Source organism: Anomaloglossus baeobatrachus, chromosome 11 (genome assembly GCF_048569485.1).
Source record: "Anomaloglossus baeobatrachus isolate aAnoBae1 chromosome 11, aAnoBae1.hap1, whole genome shotgun sequence".
NCBI lineage: Eukaryota > Metazoa > Chordata > Amphibia > Anura > Aromobatidae > Anomaloglossus > Anomaloglossus baeobatrachus.
Window position 1 is genome coordinate 157,291,007 of NC_134363.1, and position 19,212 is coordinate 157,310,218.

Here is a 19,212-nt window from a genome sequence, read left to right on the forward strand (position 1 = left end):
CTGCACACGCTCCCCCGCTGCGCACTGCTGGGTCCTCAGTTCCCACGCGGCCAGCAGACGACGCCGGCGCCGCTCTCTGACGCTCCTCAGTCTCCTAGGCAACACACCTGCAGCCTGGGGGAGGAGGAGTGTCAGAGCGGAGGAGAAATGTCTCCTCCGCTCCAACACAGATTTGATCTGCCGGCGCCACTGCACTAGCAGATCAAAACTGCAGAATCGGGCGACAGCACGCATGCCAGCAGAACCGGCTCAGCGTGCCCCTGGTGGCACGCGTGCCATAGGTTCGCCATCACTGTTATAGAGGTTAGAGTCTGACTGATTAATTAACTCTGTGGATAGGAGTCTTTTATACAGAGGACAATGTAAGACAGCTGTCTTTATTGCAGGTAACAAGTTGAAATTTCTACCATCATTTGCGGGCCACACAATATTATCAACTTGAAAATTACCCTACTATATTTGGTCAACCATTTAACTTACTGTGGCGGCTGGAGCTCCTTGTTTTTAGTGCAATTGTGATATTAGGCAATATTGATCTTGTTGCTTCTCACAGCTGCTTTTCCAGGTTTGTGTCGGCTGGTACTGCTGTATATACATCACATAGGAGATGCTGGGGGCATATACGTCACATGAGGTACTTGGGGCATATACATCACAGAAGGGCTAGGGCATAAACTTTATAGGAGGGGATGGGGGCATATAAGTCACAGGAGAGGCTGTGGGGCATATACATCACACGAGATCCTGGGGGCATCCACATCACAGGAGAGGCTTGGGGCATACACATTACAGCAGAGGGTTGGGAGAAACATGCATCACTGAGGAGGCTGGGGAGCAAAGACATCACAGGAGACATTGAGGGCATATACATCGCTAGAGAAGCTGGGGGACATAAACATCACTAGGGGGCACAGACATAGTTGGGGGGCACACACATCGCTGGTGGTATATACATCACTTGGGGTATATTCATCTCAGAGGGGCACAGACAGCCATGGGGAGGCTGGAGGGGCACAGTTAGGCCTAGAGGGGTACAGCTAGGCCTGGAGGGGCATGGGCAGGCCTGGGGAGGCCGGAGGAACGCATGCACCCCTGGGGAGGCCGGAGGAATGCATGCACCGCTGGGGAGGCTGGAGGGGCACCAACAAACCTGAGGGATGCTGGGGCAGCTGCTCCTCTTCTGTGAGACGAGCGCATTGCGCGCGCCTACCCCGCCCACAAAGTATGCCTACTTTTGGACGAAATCGTGGAAGGAGCCCATACATTCTAGGGTCCAGTGTATCCATCACAGCGGTCATTGAACGCTGCATACAAGATTTAAAGGGCCAGGAGCCAGCAAGATGCGGCTGCTGTCCGTGCACTGCGGTCCCTGGGAATCTGCCTGGGGGCCGTAGAAAAGGACATTGCGGGCTGGAGGTTCCCCACCCCTGGTCTAACTGGTCTTTAGGAGCCAGAACTCTTAATGATTGTTAGGGGATCAAATATTTATTTCTCTCGGCAAAATATAAACAAATCTATATAATTCTGCATTTTATTTTTGATATTCTCTCACTGTTAAAATTAACCTATATTCTTGTCCAAATCGGGAATGGATCAAATAATTACTTCCGTGTGTGTGTGTGTGTGTGTGTGTATATGTATATGTATATGTATATATATATAATATATATATATATATATATACATATATAAATATAATATATAATATATATTATACACACACACCTCAGGCAGACAGCCGAATTTCAGGTGTAACTGACGCTTGGTCAGGTTTATTGCAGTGAAGCATAAACAAAAAAAACAAACACCAACAAAATAAATCCTTGCCTGTCCGGCGCTAACTATACAGGGTGATATCCTAACTACAAGCTGGAGGGCTTCTCCCTTCCAGCTAAACCATACAGACATCAAGCACTGCTCCCACTCACAAGTGTCTCCTACACAGACAGGCGTTCTGTGTTCCCAGATGGAGACCCTCCCCGAACTTCCAAGACTCTTTTTACATCCGTCCTTCACCTCCCATTAATCCATTAGTAGCCAGGTAATCCTGACCAGGCTAAAGGCCCCGTCACACTAAGCAACATCGCTAGCAACATCGCTGCTAACGAACAACTTTTGTGACGTTGCTAGCGATGTTGCTGTGTGTGACATCCAGCAACAACCTGGCCCCTGCTGTGAGGTCGTTGGTTGTTGCTGAATGTCCTGGGCCATTTTTTAGTTGTTGCTGTCCCGCTGTGCAGCACAGATCGCTGTGTGTGACAGCGAGACAGCAACAACTAAATGTGCAGGCAGCAGGGAGCCGGCTTCTGCGGAGGCTGGTAACCACAGTAAACATCGGGTAACCAAGAAGCCCTGTCCTTGGTTACCCGATATTTACCGTTGTTACCAGCCTCCGCCGCTCTCACTGTCAGTGCCGGCTCCTGCTCTGTGCATATGTAGCTGCAGGACACATCGGGTAATTAACCCGATGTGTGCTGTAACTAGGAGAGCAGGGAGCCAGCGCTAAGCAGTGTGCGCTGCTCCCTGCTCTGTGCACATTTAGCTGCAGCACACATCGGGTAATTAACCCGATGTGTGCTGTAACTAGGAGAGCAGGGAGCCAGCGCTCAGTGTGTGCTGCTCCCTGCTCTCTGCACGTGTAGCTCCGTGCGGTGGTAACCAAGGTAAATATCGGGTTGGTTACCCGATATTTACCTTAGTTACCAAGCGCAGCATCTTCCACGCGGCGCTGGGGGCTGCTCACTGGTTGCTGGTGAGCTCACCAGCAACTCGTGTAGCGACGCTCCAGCGATCCCTGCCAGGTCAGGTTGCTGGTGGGATCGCTGGAGCGTCGCAGTGTGACATCTCACCAGCAACCTCCTAGCAACTTACCAGCGATCCCTATCGTTGTTGGGATCGCTGGTAAGTTGCTTAGTGTGACTGGACCTTAAGTCACATAGGACCGATACCGGGGTGAGATATACCTGTTCTCATCCACTAATCCCACATGAGTCTCACTATCATATATATATAATACTGCTATGCGTGTGTATGTATGCGGCAACTTTTGTTCTGCAGCTTGCACATACCGTGTTTTCCCAAAAATAAGACGCTGTCTTATACTTTTCTTTTTTTGCCCTGAAAAAACACTAGGACTTCTTTTCGGGCAGGTCTTATTTTTTGGGGAAAAAATTTCTTTGATGGGGTTTTCCCTTCAAAGAAAAAAAAATCAGACTTCCCCCTCTCCTGCTCCCACTTCCCAAGAGATTTAAACTTACCAGATCCCAGACATATGCGTGGCTTCCAGGTCCTTCTGTGATGTTTGGAGGGCGATCCCAGCAGGTATGCTCCACGTTGCCTCCCCTGCTTTTGGCCAACACACACGCACACATCAGATCACACACACACACTCTCCCCATCTGGTGGTATCGATTGCTTCCAGCCAGCAGGGGAAGATGGAATGCAGTGCAGTGAAGCACGAAGACCTGCAGTGGAATGCCGCAGATCCTCTATGAATTCCACCGCACTGCCTCCTTGGATTCTCTGCCAGCTGGAAGCAATCGGTATCTCTGGATGAGGTGTGTGTGGGTGTGCAATCTGATGCGTGCGCGATCCGATGTGTTTGTGTGTATTCTGCTGCAGGTCCTCCCGTTCAGTGTCTGGTATGATTGCGGGGTCTTCTGTCTTCTATCTTTTGGGGGTGTCCGCTGTCTATACTGAAGTGTATAACTTTTTTAACATTAACTTTTTTAGCTGTATGTACACTTCATTATTGAACCGCGACTAGAGCTTATTTTTGGGTTAGGGCTTATATTTAAGCTTTACGCTGAAAATATAGAAAATTCTAGGGCTAGGGCTTATTTTTACGAGAGGGCGGTAGATCAATACAGTGCAAATTGCCCAATGAATTGAGTTTCAATACCAACAGCCAAGCTCTTTGTTGGTGTAGTTTCCACCTCCTGCAAGTCCTCCCTTTCAAGCTTTGGTGAGTATGATTGTGGGATCGTCTCTCTTAAATGAAGTGTCCTGCAGTATTTTAACACTTCATTATTGAACCGCAACTAGGGCTTATTTTTGGGCTAGGGTTTATATTAAGGCTATGTGCGCACTTTGCTTTGAGTTAGTTCAGTTCTAAACGCATACGCATCCTCTGGCAGAAATTGTCTTTGTCAAATTTGGTTTTGTCCTCAAAAACGCTAAAAATACGCTTGTGTTTTTACCACGATTTACATGCTTTTTCATTGCTTAAAGTCAGATGCGTTTTGAATACAAATACACTGCTAAATAAAGCTTAAATATTCAAACACTATGAAAAAAAAAGGAAAAAAATAACATATCATGATTAAAATCACACACAAAATAGATTTTTATTAAAGTGATAACTATGTTCTAACATTTATGTTTAATATAACGTTAAAATATTTTCATTAATTTAATTGTCAGACTATGTGTGTGTGTGTAAAGGGACATATCATGCCCTTAATCTAATGTCAAAACCGCATGCGTTTATTTTGTCAAAGAAGCATGCTTTCTGCATCAAAAAAGCATGTAAAACGCTAGATATTTGATTAAGGATGCGTTTTGAAAGTTCCCATTGCCTCTAATGATAGCAAAACGCTGCCAAAATGGCAAAAACAATTGACATGCTGCTTCTTTAAACGCTAAGTTTTTGCCAAATTTTCTGCAACTAAAACGCTGCGTTTTGAACAGCATTGTGCGCACAAGAAAGCCCAATTTCCCATAGACTTTGCTTGAAAATCAAAACGCATGCATTTTGGCATTAAAATGCTGCAGTTCGAAACGCATTAAAAAATGCAACGTGCGCACATAGCCTTAAGCCTTGCTCCGAAAATGCCAAAAATTCCTGCTAGAACTTATTTTTGGGGAAACCTGGTAAAAAAAAAAAATTCTGTTGCAAGTTGAAGACAATTTGCATGCTGTCGTTGACAGATTAGTCATTCTTATTGCAATTGTGTGAATAAGCCTCGTCCTTTCATCTTTATTGTTTTTCCATAAACAAGATATATGGGGCTTTTTGCAGCTTCGTCACATCTGACTGAATAGTAGAAATGGGTGGATTGAATTGTGGGACTCCGGTCCTTCGCCCTGGTCAGTAGCCGCTAGACGGAAACTCTGTGAATCTTTCCCTCTGGTGCGGCGCAACCTCTTCATTGCGGTGTGACGCACAAATTATGTTGCACAAGGAAGACTAGTCAAAAGCCGCGCCACTGACTTGATCAGATTTGGAGAGCTCCTGTCCAGCTGCCAGAAACCACTGACTTGGGTGATGAACTGGATTCTCCCTCCAAACAATATGTCCGTCTGTAGTGAATAGGTGTGAAAGGCAGGTGTTGCCACTAATGTTCTTTTAATTTAAAGTGGCTTTGGGACAAACGTCTGTTTGCGGACTGCCGAATCTTGATGTTGTGCATGCTGTCAAGATACTGTAGTATTCCTAGTGCCATGTGACTGCATTTATGCATTGCAAATGGCTGGTCACTGTCAGAGAATTGAGGAGTCTAGTCGGCATGTGACTACATTTGTGCAATTTGCATATGTGCTGTCACATACCAACTAGACTCCTCTCAATTCTCTGACAGTGACCGGCCATTCGCTTTCATTAATCCTGATAACGTGCACACTGGGCAGCTCACTGTCACAGTCTAGAAGTCTCTACATAACGTCACGCCTGGACAATCCTTTTAATTAAAGGTACTAGGGTTGAATGAAAGGTAATGCCTCCACCTTCATAACTTGGCTGTCCATGGGAATATTTTAATAAATCAAATACAGAAATAATTCTTAGAACGTGCTCTTTAATTTACCGATATTTCCACATAATCACCAGACAATTGGATACAAGGCACAGTGCGCACATCATCATAATCGCGATAAACTGTTCGCATTCTCTGATGTGTATCCTTTGGGGTGACACCATCTGCTGTCAAGAATTCAATGACTGCACGTTGCTTAAATCTCACTGACCGACCGTCTGCACAGGGGTTCATTTTTTTTATACTGTAACCCAACCGTTCATTGCTAAGGTTTTCCACCAACTGGAGCTGTAGAGGAGTCTACTGAACAGTCCAGTACCTGCCGCATACCGGTGCTGCCATCTGCTGAGGAGATACCAAGGTGGAGGCATTACTTTCCATTCAACCCTCGTAAATAAATCCTTCCTGATGTCACAGACTGCTATATTCCAAGAGTGATATTTGTAGTTGATTTTTTTTTTGGTGTGTTTTTATTTTTTTTTCCCCTTTTCTGTACAGTCAGTCTACCTGTACACAGACTTTGGGCATATAGAAGCTTACAATCGGACTCTGTATTATGTAGCTGCCCATTTGACTTCATTGGGTGCTGTGTAATATTTCATTACTCTTGTAGTGGAGCACCCAGCTTTCCCCTCTGGCAATCATCACACACTCACAAATAAAATGTTATTTTGTATGCTATAAATTATAGTGTGTGTATAAAATATATTTTACTAGCTGTACTACCCGGCTTCGCCCGGGTTAATAACTGTTGTTAACAAAATAGAATGTATTAACAAAAATGTATTCTGCACACAAAAACCACAAAACAAATAGAAATGTAATTATTAAAAGGCAAAAACTAAGCTAATAGAAGCATTTCACAACCTATATTTCAACACCACAGATATTCCACACAGATTTAACTAAATTGGCCAAGTAATGTGCTCCGTCTGCCTCTTTCCAGGTCTGTCTCTTTCCCCATCTGCCTGTCTCTGACTCTTTTTTTTTTTTTTTCTGTCTCTTTCCCAGTCTGTCTCTTTCCCAGTCTGTCTCTTTCCCCGTCTGTCTCTTTCCCCGTCTGTCTCTTTCCCCGTCTGTCTCTTTCCCCGTCTGTCTCTTTCCCCGTCTGTCTCTTTCCCCATCTGTCTCCCCACCGACATCTTCTTACCTCACATATAAGCTTCTTATACTATTTCTTTTGTTCCTATAGCAACCACTCAAAGCTCCTATTAATAACCAGTAGTTCCAGGCTCCATTAACTTTAATGGAGGCATGTTTTTTGGAGAGTAACTGTAAAGCGCGGGGTTAAATTTTCCTGTCAAAACATAGTCTACAACGTTCCCTGGGTCACATGAGGCGTCTGTGCAAAATTTCGTGATTGTAAATGCGACAGTGCAGATACACTTTTCGTTTCACTTTTTCCCCATTATGTAGATAGGGGCAAAATTGATTGGTAAATTGGAACGCGTGGGGTTAAAATTTTGCCTCACAACATAGCCTATGACGCTCTCGGGGTCCAGATGTGTGAGTGTGCAAAATTTTGTGGCTGTAGCTGCGACTGTGCAGATGCCAATCCCAGACATACACATATATATATATATATATATATATATATATATATATATATATATATATATATATATATATATATATATATATATATATATATATATATATATATATATATATATATATATATATATATATATATATATATATATATATATATATATATATATATATATATATATATATATATATATATATATATATATATATATATATATATATATATATATATATATATATATATATATACACACACACACACACACACACACACACACACTACATACATTCAGCTTTATATATTAGATGAAAGAGTTGTATCAGCTGAAAAGCCCCCTTAGGCTACTTTCACACATCAGGTTTTTTCCATCAGGCACAATCCGGAAAAAAACGAGTAAAACGGATCCGATAACGCATCCGTTTTATCCCCATTGATTTGCATTGTGACCGGATTGTGCCTGATGGCTTTGCAATGCATCCTGTTTTTTCCGGATGCGGCAAAATTAATTAATGCGGCGGCCGGATGGAACGTTTCATGTAACGTTTTTTGGCCCCTTAAAAAAAAACCATTGCGCCGGATCCGGCGCAATGTGGCATGGTGTACAATGAAAGTCTATGGACGCCGGATCTGGTTTTGTAAATGAGCATCCTCCATTTTTTTTTTTTTTTTTGCACAAGTTATATAAGCCCTTCAGTAAACATTGTCCACACTACCTGCCATTCTGTCCAGCATTCCAGTCCAGTGTTCCTATGCAGTCCAGCGGTCCGGTCCCGCAGTCGGGTCCAGTCCAGTGGTCCGGTCCAGCGGTCCGGTTCAGCGGTCCGGTCCAGTGGTCCAGGCCAGAGGTAATGTCCAAAGATCCTGTCCTGAGGTCCTGTCATCTTACATACAGGTCTTGTTTGTTTCCAGGTCCAGTCCAGCGGTCCGGTCCAGCAGTCGGGTCCAGCGGTCCGGTCCAGCAGTCGGGTCCAGCCGTCCGGTCCAGCAGTCGGGTCCAGTCCAGCGGTCGAGTCCAGTGGTCCAGGCCAGAGGTACTGTCCAGAGTAATGTCCAGAGATCCTGTCCTGAGGTCCTGTCATCCTACTTACAGGTCTTGTTTGTTTCCAGGTCCTGTCCAGCGGTCCAGTCCAGCAGTCCAGTCCAGCAGTCCAATCCAGCGGTCCGGTCCAGCAGTCGGGTCCAGTCCAGCGGTCCAGTCCAGTGGTCCAGGCCAGAGGTACTGTCCAGAGTAATGTCCAGAGATCCTGTCCTGAGGTCCTGTCATCCTACTTACAGGTCTTGTTTGTTTCCAGGTCCTGTCCAGCAGTCCAGTCCGTCAGTCCAGTCCAGCGGTCCGATCCAGCAGTCGGGTCCAGTCCAGCGGTCCAGTCCAGCGGTCGAGTCCGGTCCATCAGTCCAGTCCAGCGGTCCGGTCCAGCAGTCGAGTCCAGCGGTCCAGGCCAGAGGTACTGTCCAGAGTAATGTCCAGAGATCCTGTCCTGAGGTCCTGTCATCCTACTTACAGGTCTTGTTTGTTTCCAGGTCCTGTCCAGCGGTCCTGTCCAGCGGTCCTGTCCATCAGTCCAGTCCAGCGGTCCTGTCCATCAGTCCAGTCCAGCGGTCCGGTCCAGCAGTCGGGTCCAGTCCAGCGGTCCGGTCCAGCAGTCGGGTCCTGTCCAGCGGTCCGGTCCAGCAGTCGGGTCCTGTCCAGCGGTCACGTCCTGAATAGGCAAGTTTTTTTTTTTTCTTGTTTTAATTTCTGAAATCTAATTTTATTTTGATAAAGAGCTGTCTGGCTCTGACCTTGTTTAATTTATTTGGAAAAAATTTGAAAAAAAAAAAAAAAAAAAGAAATATTGAATTTATACAAAACCTTTGCATGCGTTGTCTGATTTAACCAAGGTAACTTTATATTTTTTGGTTGTGTATAAAAGCCAAGCACCTGTGGGTGTCAATTGTTTTTGCCATTTGGGTTTTGCCCTGCAAAGCAGAGTTTTTGCCCAAATTTCTGCCACAAAAAGGCTGCAGTTTGAACTGCATAGTGCGGTTTAGAAAACCCAAATTCCCATACACTAAGCTTGAAAAGCAGAACACATCCATCTTGGCATTAAACGCTGCAGTTGAGGCCTGAGACACACATCCGTGATACACGTGCGTGTTTGGTCCGTTTCCGTATATACTGGAGACACGGACAAACGTGCACCAATGTTATTTAATGTTTGAGGACACATGTGCGTTTTTCATTAAGGTCCGTGGGTCCGTGTGCGTGCTACGTTTGTGTCTCCGTTTTGCACGGAAGCATGTCCGTTTTCAGCACGCAACACGCAGCACGGACCCAATGAAAGTCAATGGGTCTGTGCGCACGTCCAAGTGACACGGACGCATCTCTGTTTGCTCCCTGTACGTTTTGTGCTTATTTCATGTGATGTCGGTCTTTTTTCTTTTTCTGTTTCGTTCTCTCCCTCAGTCCGTCGGTTGGTCGGTCTCTCTCTTTGTCTGTCGGTCAGTCTCTCTGTCTTATCTGTCCTTCTCGCTGTCTATCGGTCAGTTCCCCCCCTCTCTCATACTTACCGTTCCCCGATCTCCGGCGCGGCGCTGCACGGCTGTTCTCTAAACTCCGGCGGCTTTTCCTCTTTTGAAAAAGCCGGCCGCTCATTAAGCAATCTCCTATTCCCTGCTTTCCCCGCCCACCGGCAAATATGATTGGTTGCAGTGAGACACGCCCACACGCTGAGTGACAGCTGTCTAACTGCAACCAATCACAGCCGCCGGTGGGCGTGTCACTATGGAGCAGAGAATAATTTAAAAAAACGGCGTGCGGTCCCCCCCTATTTTAATACCAGCCAGATAAAGCCATACGGCTGCAGGCTGGTATTCTCAGGATGGGGAGCCCCACGTTATGGGGAGCCCCCCAGCCTAACAATATCAGCCAGCAGATGCCCAGAATTGCCACATACATTATATGCCAAACAGAGCTGTGGAAAAAAAGCACAAATAGGGTCTTATCTGGTAGACAGGTGGGTATAAAGGTAAGACAGGTACTCACCTGGTAAAGTTGTGACAGGCACAACTCCTTTGTAGGCATAAAGCAAATTAATGTATAAAGTGGTCAGCCGCAGCCCCGATGATGCAATAGAAATCAGAGAGTAGGTGGAGAAGTCGGGCTAAATGCTGCGCTAAAAACCACAAATCCAGGAGATGTAGTAAATTATTTTCTTTATTTTCACAGGTCAACGCGTTTCAAAGGCATCTCCGCCTTCTTCATCAGGACAAAGAAAGAACAGAAGAACCTAATTCTTATTCTTAGGTTATTCTGTTCTTTCTTTGTCCTGATGAAGAAGGCGGAGATGCCTTTGAAACGCGTTGACCTGTGAAAATAAAGGAAAGAATTTACTACATCTCCTGGATTTGTGGTTTTTAGCGCAGCATTTAGCCAGACTTCTCCACCTACTCTGTGATTTGACATACATTATATGCGACAGTTCAGGGACTGTACCCGGCTCTTCCCGAGTTGCCCTGGTGCGTTGGCAATCGGGGTAATAAGGAGTTAATGGCAGCCCATAGCTGCCACTAAATCCTAGATTAATCATGTCAGGCGTCTCCCCGAGATACCTTCCATGATTCATCTGTAAGTTACAGTTAAAAAACAGATAAACCCGAAAAATCCTTTATTAGAAATAAAAAACACTATCAAATTCCCTCATTACCAATTTATTAACCCCAACAAAGCCCTCCATGTCCGGCGTAATCCACGGACCTCCAGCGTCGCATTCAGCGCTGCTGCATGAAGGTGACAGGAGCAGCAGAATACATCGATGCTCCTGTCAGCTCCACGCAACAAATGAGGTGAGTAGCGCGATCAGATGCTGTCAGTCATGTAACTCACGTCCACCGCTGGATGGTGGCCGCGGGTTACCTCCCTAACAGCTCAGCTGATCGCGCTACTCACCTCATTTGCTGCGTGGAGCTGACAGGAGCGGTGGTGTATTCTGCTGCTCCTGTCACCTTCATGCAGCAGCGCTGGATGCGACGCTGGAGGTCCGTGGATTACGCCGGACATGGAGGGCTTTGTTGGGGTTAATAAATTGGTAATGAGGGAATTTGTTAGTGTTTTTTATTTCTAATAAAGGATTTTTCGGGTTTATCTGTTTTTTAACTGTAACTTACAGATGAATCATGGAAGGTATCTCGGGGAGACGCCTGACATGATTAATCTAGGATTTAGTGGCAGCTATGGGCTGCCATTAACTCCTTATTACCCCGATTGCCAACGCACCAGGGCAAATCGGGAAGAGCCGGGTACAGTCCCAGAACTGTCGCATATAATGTATGCGGCAATTCTGGGCGTCTGCTGGCTGATATTGTTAGGCTGGGGGGCTCCCCATAACGTGGGGCTCCCTATCCTGAGAATACCAGCCTGCAGCCGTATGGCGTATGGCTTTATCTGGCTGGTATTAAAATAGGGGGGGGGACAGCACGCCGTTTTTTTTAATTATTTATTTTACTGCACAGTATAGACACGCCCACAGGCTGCTGTGATTGGGTGCAGTGACACAGCTGTCACTGAGCGTGGTGGGCGTGTGTGACTGCAACCAATCACAGGCGCCTGTGGGCGGGGAAATCAGGGAATACGAGATTGATTAATGATCGGCCGGCTTTTTCAAAATAGTAAAAGCCGCCGGAGTTTTTATAACAGCCGTGCAGCGCCGCGCCGGAGATTGGGGAACGGTGAGTATGAGAGAGGGCTGCACAATTCAGTCACTCAGGGGATTAGCGGTCACCGGTGAGTCCTTCACGGGTGACCGCTAATCAGTACGCGGCACACAGACAGAGCCGCGGCATGACAATGAAGTCGGGTGAAGTTCACCCGAGTTCATTCTCATCGCGCAACTCTGTCTGCTGTCAGCCGACATGTATCAACGACATTGTGCATCACACACACACACGGGCAACACACACATATGTCAGTTATTTCACTCACGCACACACGGACATTCCACACGCACATACGGCTAGCATACGGGATACACACGCAGGCCACACATACCATAAAAACGGACCTAAAAAACGGAAAACGGACCCGAAAAACGGCCCGTTTTACACGGACGTGGTTTTAACGGATGTGTGTTTCAGGCCTGAAAAAGCAGGTAAAAAGCAAAGTGGGGCCCTAGCCTTAGTGTAATCAGACAAAGAGGTTGATTCCACATTCATGTCATCCATGGAGATTTGTTCCTTTGATAAAACAAAATTATGTAGTACCACACATGCTTTTACTACCTCATCAACAGTTTCGATGTTTAGGTTGATCGCAGTTAACAACACTCGCCATTTGCTTGTCAGGATCCCAAAAGAGCATTCCACCATTCTTCTTGCTCTGGATAATCGATAATTATATATTTTTTGGGTTTGCGTCAAGCCACGGCTTGCATATGGCTTTAGAAGATGTGGTGATAGTTGAAAGGATTCGTCTGCCACAAAAACAAACGGCATTGGTGGATCACATGTGCCTGGAAGTGGTCTTGCGGTAGGAAAATCAAAGGTGTTGCCATATAATTGCCGCCCCATAGGAGACATTTTAAAGACCTGAGAGTCATTTGACCTGCTATAAGCTCCAATGTCCACTGCTATAAATTTGTACTCAGCATCCGTTATTGCTATGAGGACAATTGAAAAAAACTTTTTATAGTTATAGTATTCCGAACCCGAAGCTGCAGGTTTAACAATTCTTATATGCTTTCCGTCAACTGCGCCCAGGCAATTGGGAAACTGACATATGTTGTTGTATTTTTCTGCAATGTCCAGCCATCTGTCCCTGGTGGGCTGTGGGATGAATTCCTGCTGTACACTGTCGCGGGCAGAGGAGGGGACGCTGCGCTCTCCCACTGCTCGGGTCCGGCTGCTGCTTCTCCTCGGTGGTGGCTCGAGCGGTGGGCCGGATCCCGGGGACTCGAGCGGCGTTCCTCGCCCGTTAGTGAAAAGGGGGGTGTTGATTGTGGGTATTTGATATTGTCCGTGACGCCACCCACGGTTGTGGTGAGGTTGTGACACCACCGCTGCTCAGGACGGGGATCCCGGGAGCGGTGACAGGGAGCAGCTTTGATGTAAGTCCTCCCCTCCGTGGGTAGGGGGTTGGTTGTCCCGGGGCCCGGTGATGGCGTAGGGATGGATGGCAGGCGGGTTACGGGGCCTGGTGAGGTGCAGGGTCGTGGGGCAGCGCTGTGCCGCACGGCACGGTGGTACTCACTCAGCCAATGATGAGGACACAGTTCTCGGTAAAACACACGGCTGGATGGACGGGTCCCACAGACGGCTGCGGTGTTGTTTCTCCCGGCAGGTTGATGGTGACTGCCTTTCCCTGCACCTATGTAGTGTAACGGTTCCAATGGGTTCCCACCGGTAACCCGCTCCCCAGCTTGAAGGTTGCTGAAGGAGCCCCTTTTGCCCGCAGGCTCTGGCCCTGGGAACTTTAGCCTTGGCGGTGACTGTGTTTCCCTCTCTCGGTTGGACTGTTGCCTTCTGTCAGGACTTGGCTGCTGGGGAACCCAGGAGGTTCCCTTCGCTAACGGATTTGGCAAATTGCACGGCGACTCCTAGCCTTGCCGGGGTCTGTAAGCCCCTGCCGGATGGTGCTGGCTTCTCTTCGCGTACCGGTCCAGTACCGCCGGGCCACCGCTCGTCCACGGTCCTTACGGTTAGCTCCAATAGGCCACTCCTGCAGACGGTCACCACCGTCTGCCAACCTTGCTGATCCGTCCGGGCCACACACCCGGACCAACTTCAGTCTGCTCTACTACCACTTTCCTTCCTTACACTTTCACTTCTCCAACTAATCTCTTCCTTTTCCCGCCTCCAGGACTGTGTACCCCTCGGTGGGTGGGGCCAACCGCCTGGCCCACCCCCCTGGTGTGAACATCAGCCCCTGGAGGAAGGCAACAAGGGTTTTTGTCTGACTTCGGTGTGCCTGACCGGGAGTGTGGGGTGTGTTGGTGTTGTTACCTGTGGCCCCTGGCTTGTCCAGGGCGCCACAAGACAATCCCACAAGGCTCGGCAAGTCTGTCTGATGATTCCAGAGATGGTAGAAATACCGAGTCTAAACTGGTAATGCAGGGACGAAAGCGACTCTCGTGTTGCAAGGAATCTGTAAATGAAAGACAATAATTAATAAAAAAAAATACCAGCAACAACATTACAGTTAAAAGTCAAATTAACAGGACAATTTAAAAAAAAATGTCTTACCTAAGCGTAACCAGCAAACGCTCCTCGGGTGATATTTTGAGTTCCGGCAGTAGGTGTCCGTCTTCCGTATCTGGTCTGCAACTAAGCCAACGAGGATGTCAAAATTCTCCACTACCATCCAGACATAGTTTGAACATTTTTCAGGGTTTCCACGAAGCTCCAGTACAGTGTGGAAAAAAACCCACGGGTCATTCTCTGGGCAGTCACTGCATGAATCCAAAATCGACGATGGCGCTGACGCCTCAGATGCTGTCGCTCCTTTTCGCAGACTATGACACCCAACCAATTGGCCTCAAATGCGAAGTCAGCCGATATCTTTGTGATCTTTTCCAGAACACCTTCCATGTTTTCTGTTTGCCTCTCTCTTCAATCTGTCAAATATGCTTCAAACCACGGTGTATATATACCGTAGTTTTCCATTAGCCAATCAAAGTACGGAACTCGTAATTGTTTGTTTTGTGTTAAAAAAAACGGATCCGTCAAAAAAAGGACAAAACGGATCCAACGGATCCGTTTTTTTACGCATCCGGCATAACGGATCCGTTAAAAACCGGATCCGGTGGATACGGTTTTCACATTTTTCCCCGATCCGTTGGATCCGGAAAAAAGACTGTGCCTGAATACAGAAAACTGATGTGTGAAATTAGCTTTAGACTGGAGCAGAGGCCGCATGTTCCCACCACCGCTCCATCCATTATGTATGGAGTTGGCAGAAAGCCGAGTGTTGTTACTCTTCGGTCTCCCAGTTCCTTAAAACAATAAGTGTCGTGGTGGTGGGAAAGTCCGACCTCTGCTCCATTCATAGGCCTATTTTCTGACAAACCTTGGCATGGCCGAATAATTCAGTGCTGCCTCCTATTTACTTTTTTTTCCATCTATCTCTACTCTCCTCTTCCTTGATTTACAGTTCTGTCTTACAGGAGTTTTCAGATGAAAAAAAAGTTCATTTTAATCAATATAACTTATAAAAATTATTAATTTCATAATTGGATGTGTATAAAAAATTTACGTGTCCCTGCTATGTGCTGTGCAATGGCTGTGTCTGACCGTACAGGGACATGGTCTGATCATATCACATCTCCTGGGCTGTAGAGAAAGAAAAAAAAGTATACAGACATTACAGCACAGGATCACAAATTATTCTTTCTGTGAAGTAAAACATTTCCCTGCCTGTTTTTAAAAATGTTTTTACCTCACAGAAAGATTCAGCTGTGATCCCATGCTATACTGTCTGTCTACTCTCTTTTGTGTCTTCCCCGGCCCAGGAGATGTGGTATGATCAGACCATGTCCCTGTACGGTCAGACACTGCCATTACACAGTACACAGCAGGGACACATATATAAGATTATCTCAGCACAGGAACATTTTTTTTTTTTTAAACACATCCAATTATGAAAATGATTATTATTCCAAGATCTATGGATTAAAATTAGGATAACCCTTTTAATAAGAGCCAGATAGGACCAGAGATTCATGGGAAAACAAGAAGCCCCAGAACTGAACTGCTCGGCCACATCAATGGTGCACTGGGCGCCTGTGCTTTGTTTGAACAGTCATTTTGTGCAGATCCTGAATTATGGCTCTTTCCATTATATGTGGGTATTTGTGGTCCTAACATTCTATTATCCATCTGATTTCCATCCTGTTTGTACTGTACATAACAAATTTATGCATTGTGCTTCTATTTAGAGAGGAATCAACTGGATAACCAGACTATGCAGGAGGAGAGCGCTAGAGTCTCTAAACCAGAAGATGGAATCTCTGAATCTTCTGCTTAATGTGACCATTCACATTTGCCTGTAAGCCCTTACCATAGGTGAAGACTTGTCACTTCTCAGCTGGTGCTGTGTAAAGAGGACATTAATGGCTGTCGGCTCATCATCTGAGAGCAGGATTACAATGGGAAGCAGGATCTCTGTTTACCATAGTGGACCCCGGAGCCCCCCAGCAGCCACAGTGGGGTCTCACATGCCAACAACACTGCCATACAAGCCAAAGTGAGAACGTTATTACAACTGCTATTTATTATTATTAGTTATTATATAGTCGCTCATGTGCTCTGACACACAGGCTAGAATTGGTCCGAGGGGAATGCAATGTTTTATCGCACTCCACTCACACAGATTTTCTTAGGCCTAATCCTGTTAGGCTTCACAATCTCCTCTCCAATACAGCAGCTCCAGCTGATCTTTCCACAGGGGAATGTGTATAAAGGTCCAGTCACACTAAGCAACTTACCAGCGATCCCAACAACGATAGGGATCGCTGGTAAGTTGCTAGGAGGTTGCTGGTGAGCTGTCACACTGCGACGCTCCAGCGATCCCACCAGCAACCTGACCTGGCAGGGATCGCTGGAGCGTGGCTACACGAGTTGCTGGTGAGCTCACCAGCAACCAGTGACCAGCCCCCAGTCTCCTAGTTACAGCACACATCAGGTTAATTAACCCGATGTGTGCTGCAGCTAAATGTGCACAGAGCAGGGAGCAGCGCACACTGAGCGCTGGCTCCTTGCTCTCCTAGTTACAGCACACATCGGGTTAATTGCCTGATGTGTGCTGCAGCTAAATGTGCACAGAGCAGGGAGCAGCGCACACTGCTTAGTGCTGGCTCCTTGCTCTCCTAGTTACAGCACACATCGGGTTAATTGCCTGATGTGTGCTGCAGCTACATGTGCACAGAGCAGGAGCCGGCAGCACAGGCAGTGAGAGCGGAGGAGGCTGGTATCAAAGGTAAATATCGGGTAACCAAGGACAGGGCTTCTTGGTTACCCGATGTTTACATTGGTTACCAGCCTCCGCAGAAGCCGGCTCCTGCTGCCTGCACATTTAGTTGTTGCTGTCTCGCTGTCACACACAGCGATCTGTGCTTCACAGCGGGACAGCAACAACTAAAAAATGGCCCAGGACATTCAGCAACAACCAACGACCTCACAGCAGGGGCCGGGTTGTTGCTGGATGTCACACACAGCGACATCGCTAGCAACGTCACAAAAGTTGTTCGTTACCAGCGATGTTGCTAGCGATGTTGCTTAGTGTGACAGGGCCTTAAGGCCCCTTTACACACTGCAACATCGCTTGCGATAACGCTGTAACGGAAATTTGGCGAAAATTTTGAAAATTTTGCAATTTATAAACTTTTATGCCTATACACCAGAGAGTTATGTCACACAAAATGGTTACTAAATAACATTTCCCACTTGTCTACTTTACACCAGCACAATTTCGAAACATTTTTTTTTTGTTAGAAGGGGTTAAAGTTCATCAGCAATTTCCCATTTTTCCAACAAAATTTACAAAACCATTTTTTTTAGGGACCACATCACATTTGAGGTGACTTTGAGGGGCCTAGGTGACAGAAAATACCCAAAAGTGACCCCATTCTAAAAACTGTACCCCTCACACTGCTCAAAACCACATCTAAGGCTAAGTTCACATTTTCGTTGTTTTGCATCAGTCACAATCCATCACCTTGAGGAATTACGGTATGCTGCAAAATATTTTGCAGGAATCCACAGTTTTTCCCCATAGACTTCTATTAGTGACGGATTGTGACTGATGATGCTGCGTTGCATCCGCTGCGTCGCGGTCAGTCGTTTTTTAACTGACCGCCGGGCGGGAGCAACGCAGCCTTTAATGTTTTTTGAGCAGTGCGATCCGTAGGATTTTGCTGCGCATGCTCTCTGGTTCCCTGCACTCGTAACCAGGGTACACATGGGGTAACCAAGCAATGCGCTTTGGTTAGTTACCCAATATTTACAGTGGTTACGGGTGCAGGGAGCCCGCACTAAGCGGTGTACGCTGGTATCCAAGATAAATATCGGGTAACCAAGCAAAAAGTGCTTTGCTTTTAGTTACCCGATATTTACCCTTGATACAGTGTGCAAGGAGGCTGACACTTCCCCGCTCAGCTCCACCCCCTCCCGCACTTCGCATGTGTACACACTCACACACACACACACACACACACACACACACACACACACACTCACTTGTCCCCAGCCCTGCAGTCCCCTCGGCACTGACTTCCTCAGCTCCATGGCCCCACTCGGCTCCGCCCCCTCATGCTCCGCCCCATCCGGCACTCTGCATGTACACACACACTCACTCACTCACCTGTCCTAAGCCATGCAGACCGCGGCACTGACGTCCTCAACTCCGCACCCCGAACTACGCCCCCCGCACACAACGGAATCCGACAATGAAATTCTTTTCTTTGTCATCCGTTGTCATCCGTTGTACAACGCATCAGTCACATGCGTCAAGCAATGCATGTGACTGATGCAAAACAACGGAAATGGGAACTTGGCCTAAGAAGTTCATTAACCCTTTAGGTGCTTCACAGGAACCAAAGCCATGTGGAAGGAAAAAATGAAAATTTTACTTTTTTACACAAAAATGTTACTTTAGCCGTAAAATGTTGCATTTTCACAAGGGAGAAAAGAGAACGTGCACCATACAATTTATTGTATGTGGTGGAAAGTAATTGTTTGGGCGCACGGCGGGGCTTAGAAGAGAAGGAGCGCCATTTGACATTTCAAACGCAGACGCCGTGCAGTGATGTGCATCACTGATCGGCCGCTGCAGGACGCACGGACAGATGAGATACAAAAAACGACAGGGATACAGAAAAACAAAATGTAACACCGAAAATTGTCCCTCGCAAGTGTGAAATCGGCCTAAGAGAAACCGCA

At 46.7% G+C, this 19,212-nt stretch overlaps 1 protein-coding gene across 1 annotated transcript in view; it reads left to right on the forward strand.

Moving 5' to 3' along the window:
* Window positions 1-19,212, forward strand: part of LOC142255891 (uncharacterized) — a 117,166-nt gene that overhangs the window by 75,055 nt on the left and 22,899 nt on the right. Inside the window, exons 8-11 of the mRNA XM_075327337.1 lie at window positions 8,215-8,336; window positions 8,413-8,521; window positions 8,598-8,750; window positions 8,827-9,013. Coding sequence (XP_075183452.1) covers window positions 8,215-8,336; window positions 8,413-8,521; window positions 8,598-8,750; window positions 8,827-9,013 — 571 coding nt within the window. The remainder of the gene's footprint in view (window positions 1-8,214; window positions 8,337-8,412; window positions 8,522-8,597; window positions 8,751-8,826; window positions 9,014-19,212) is intronic.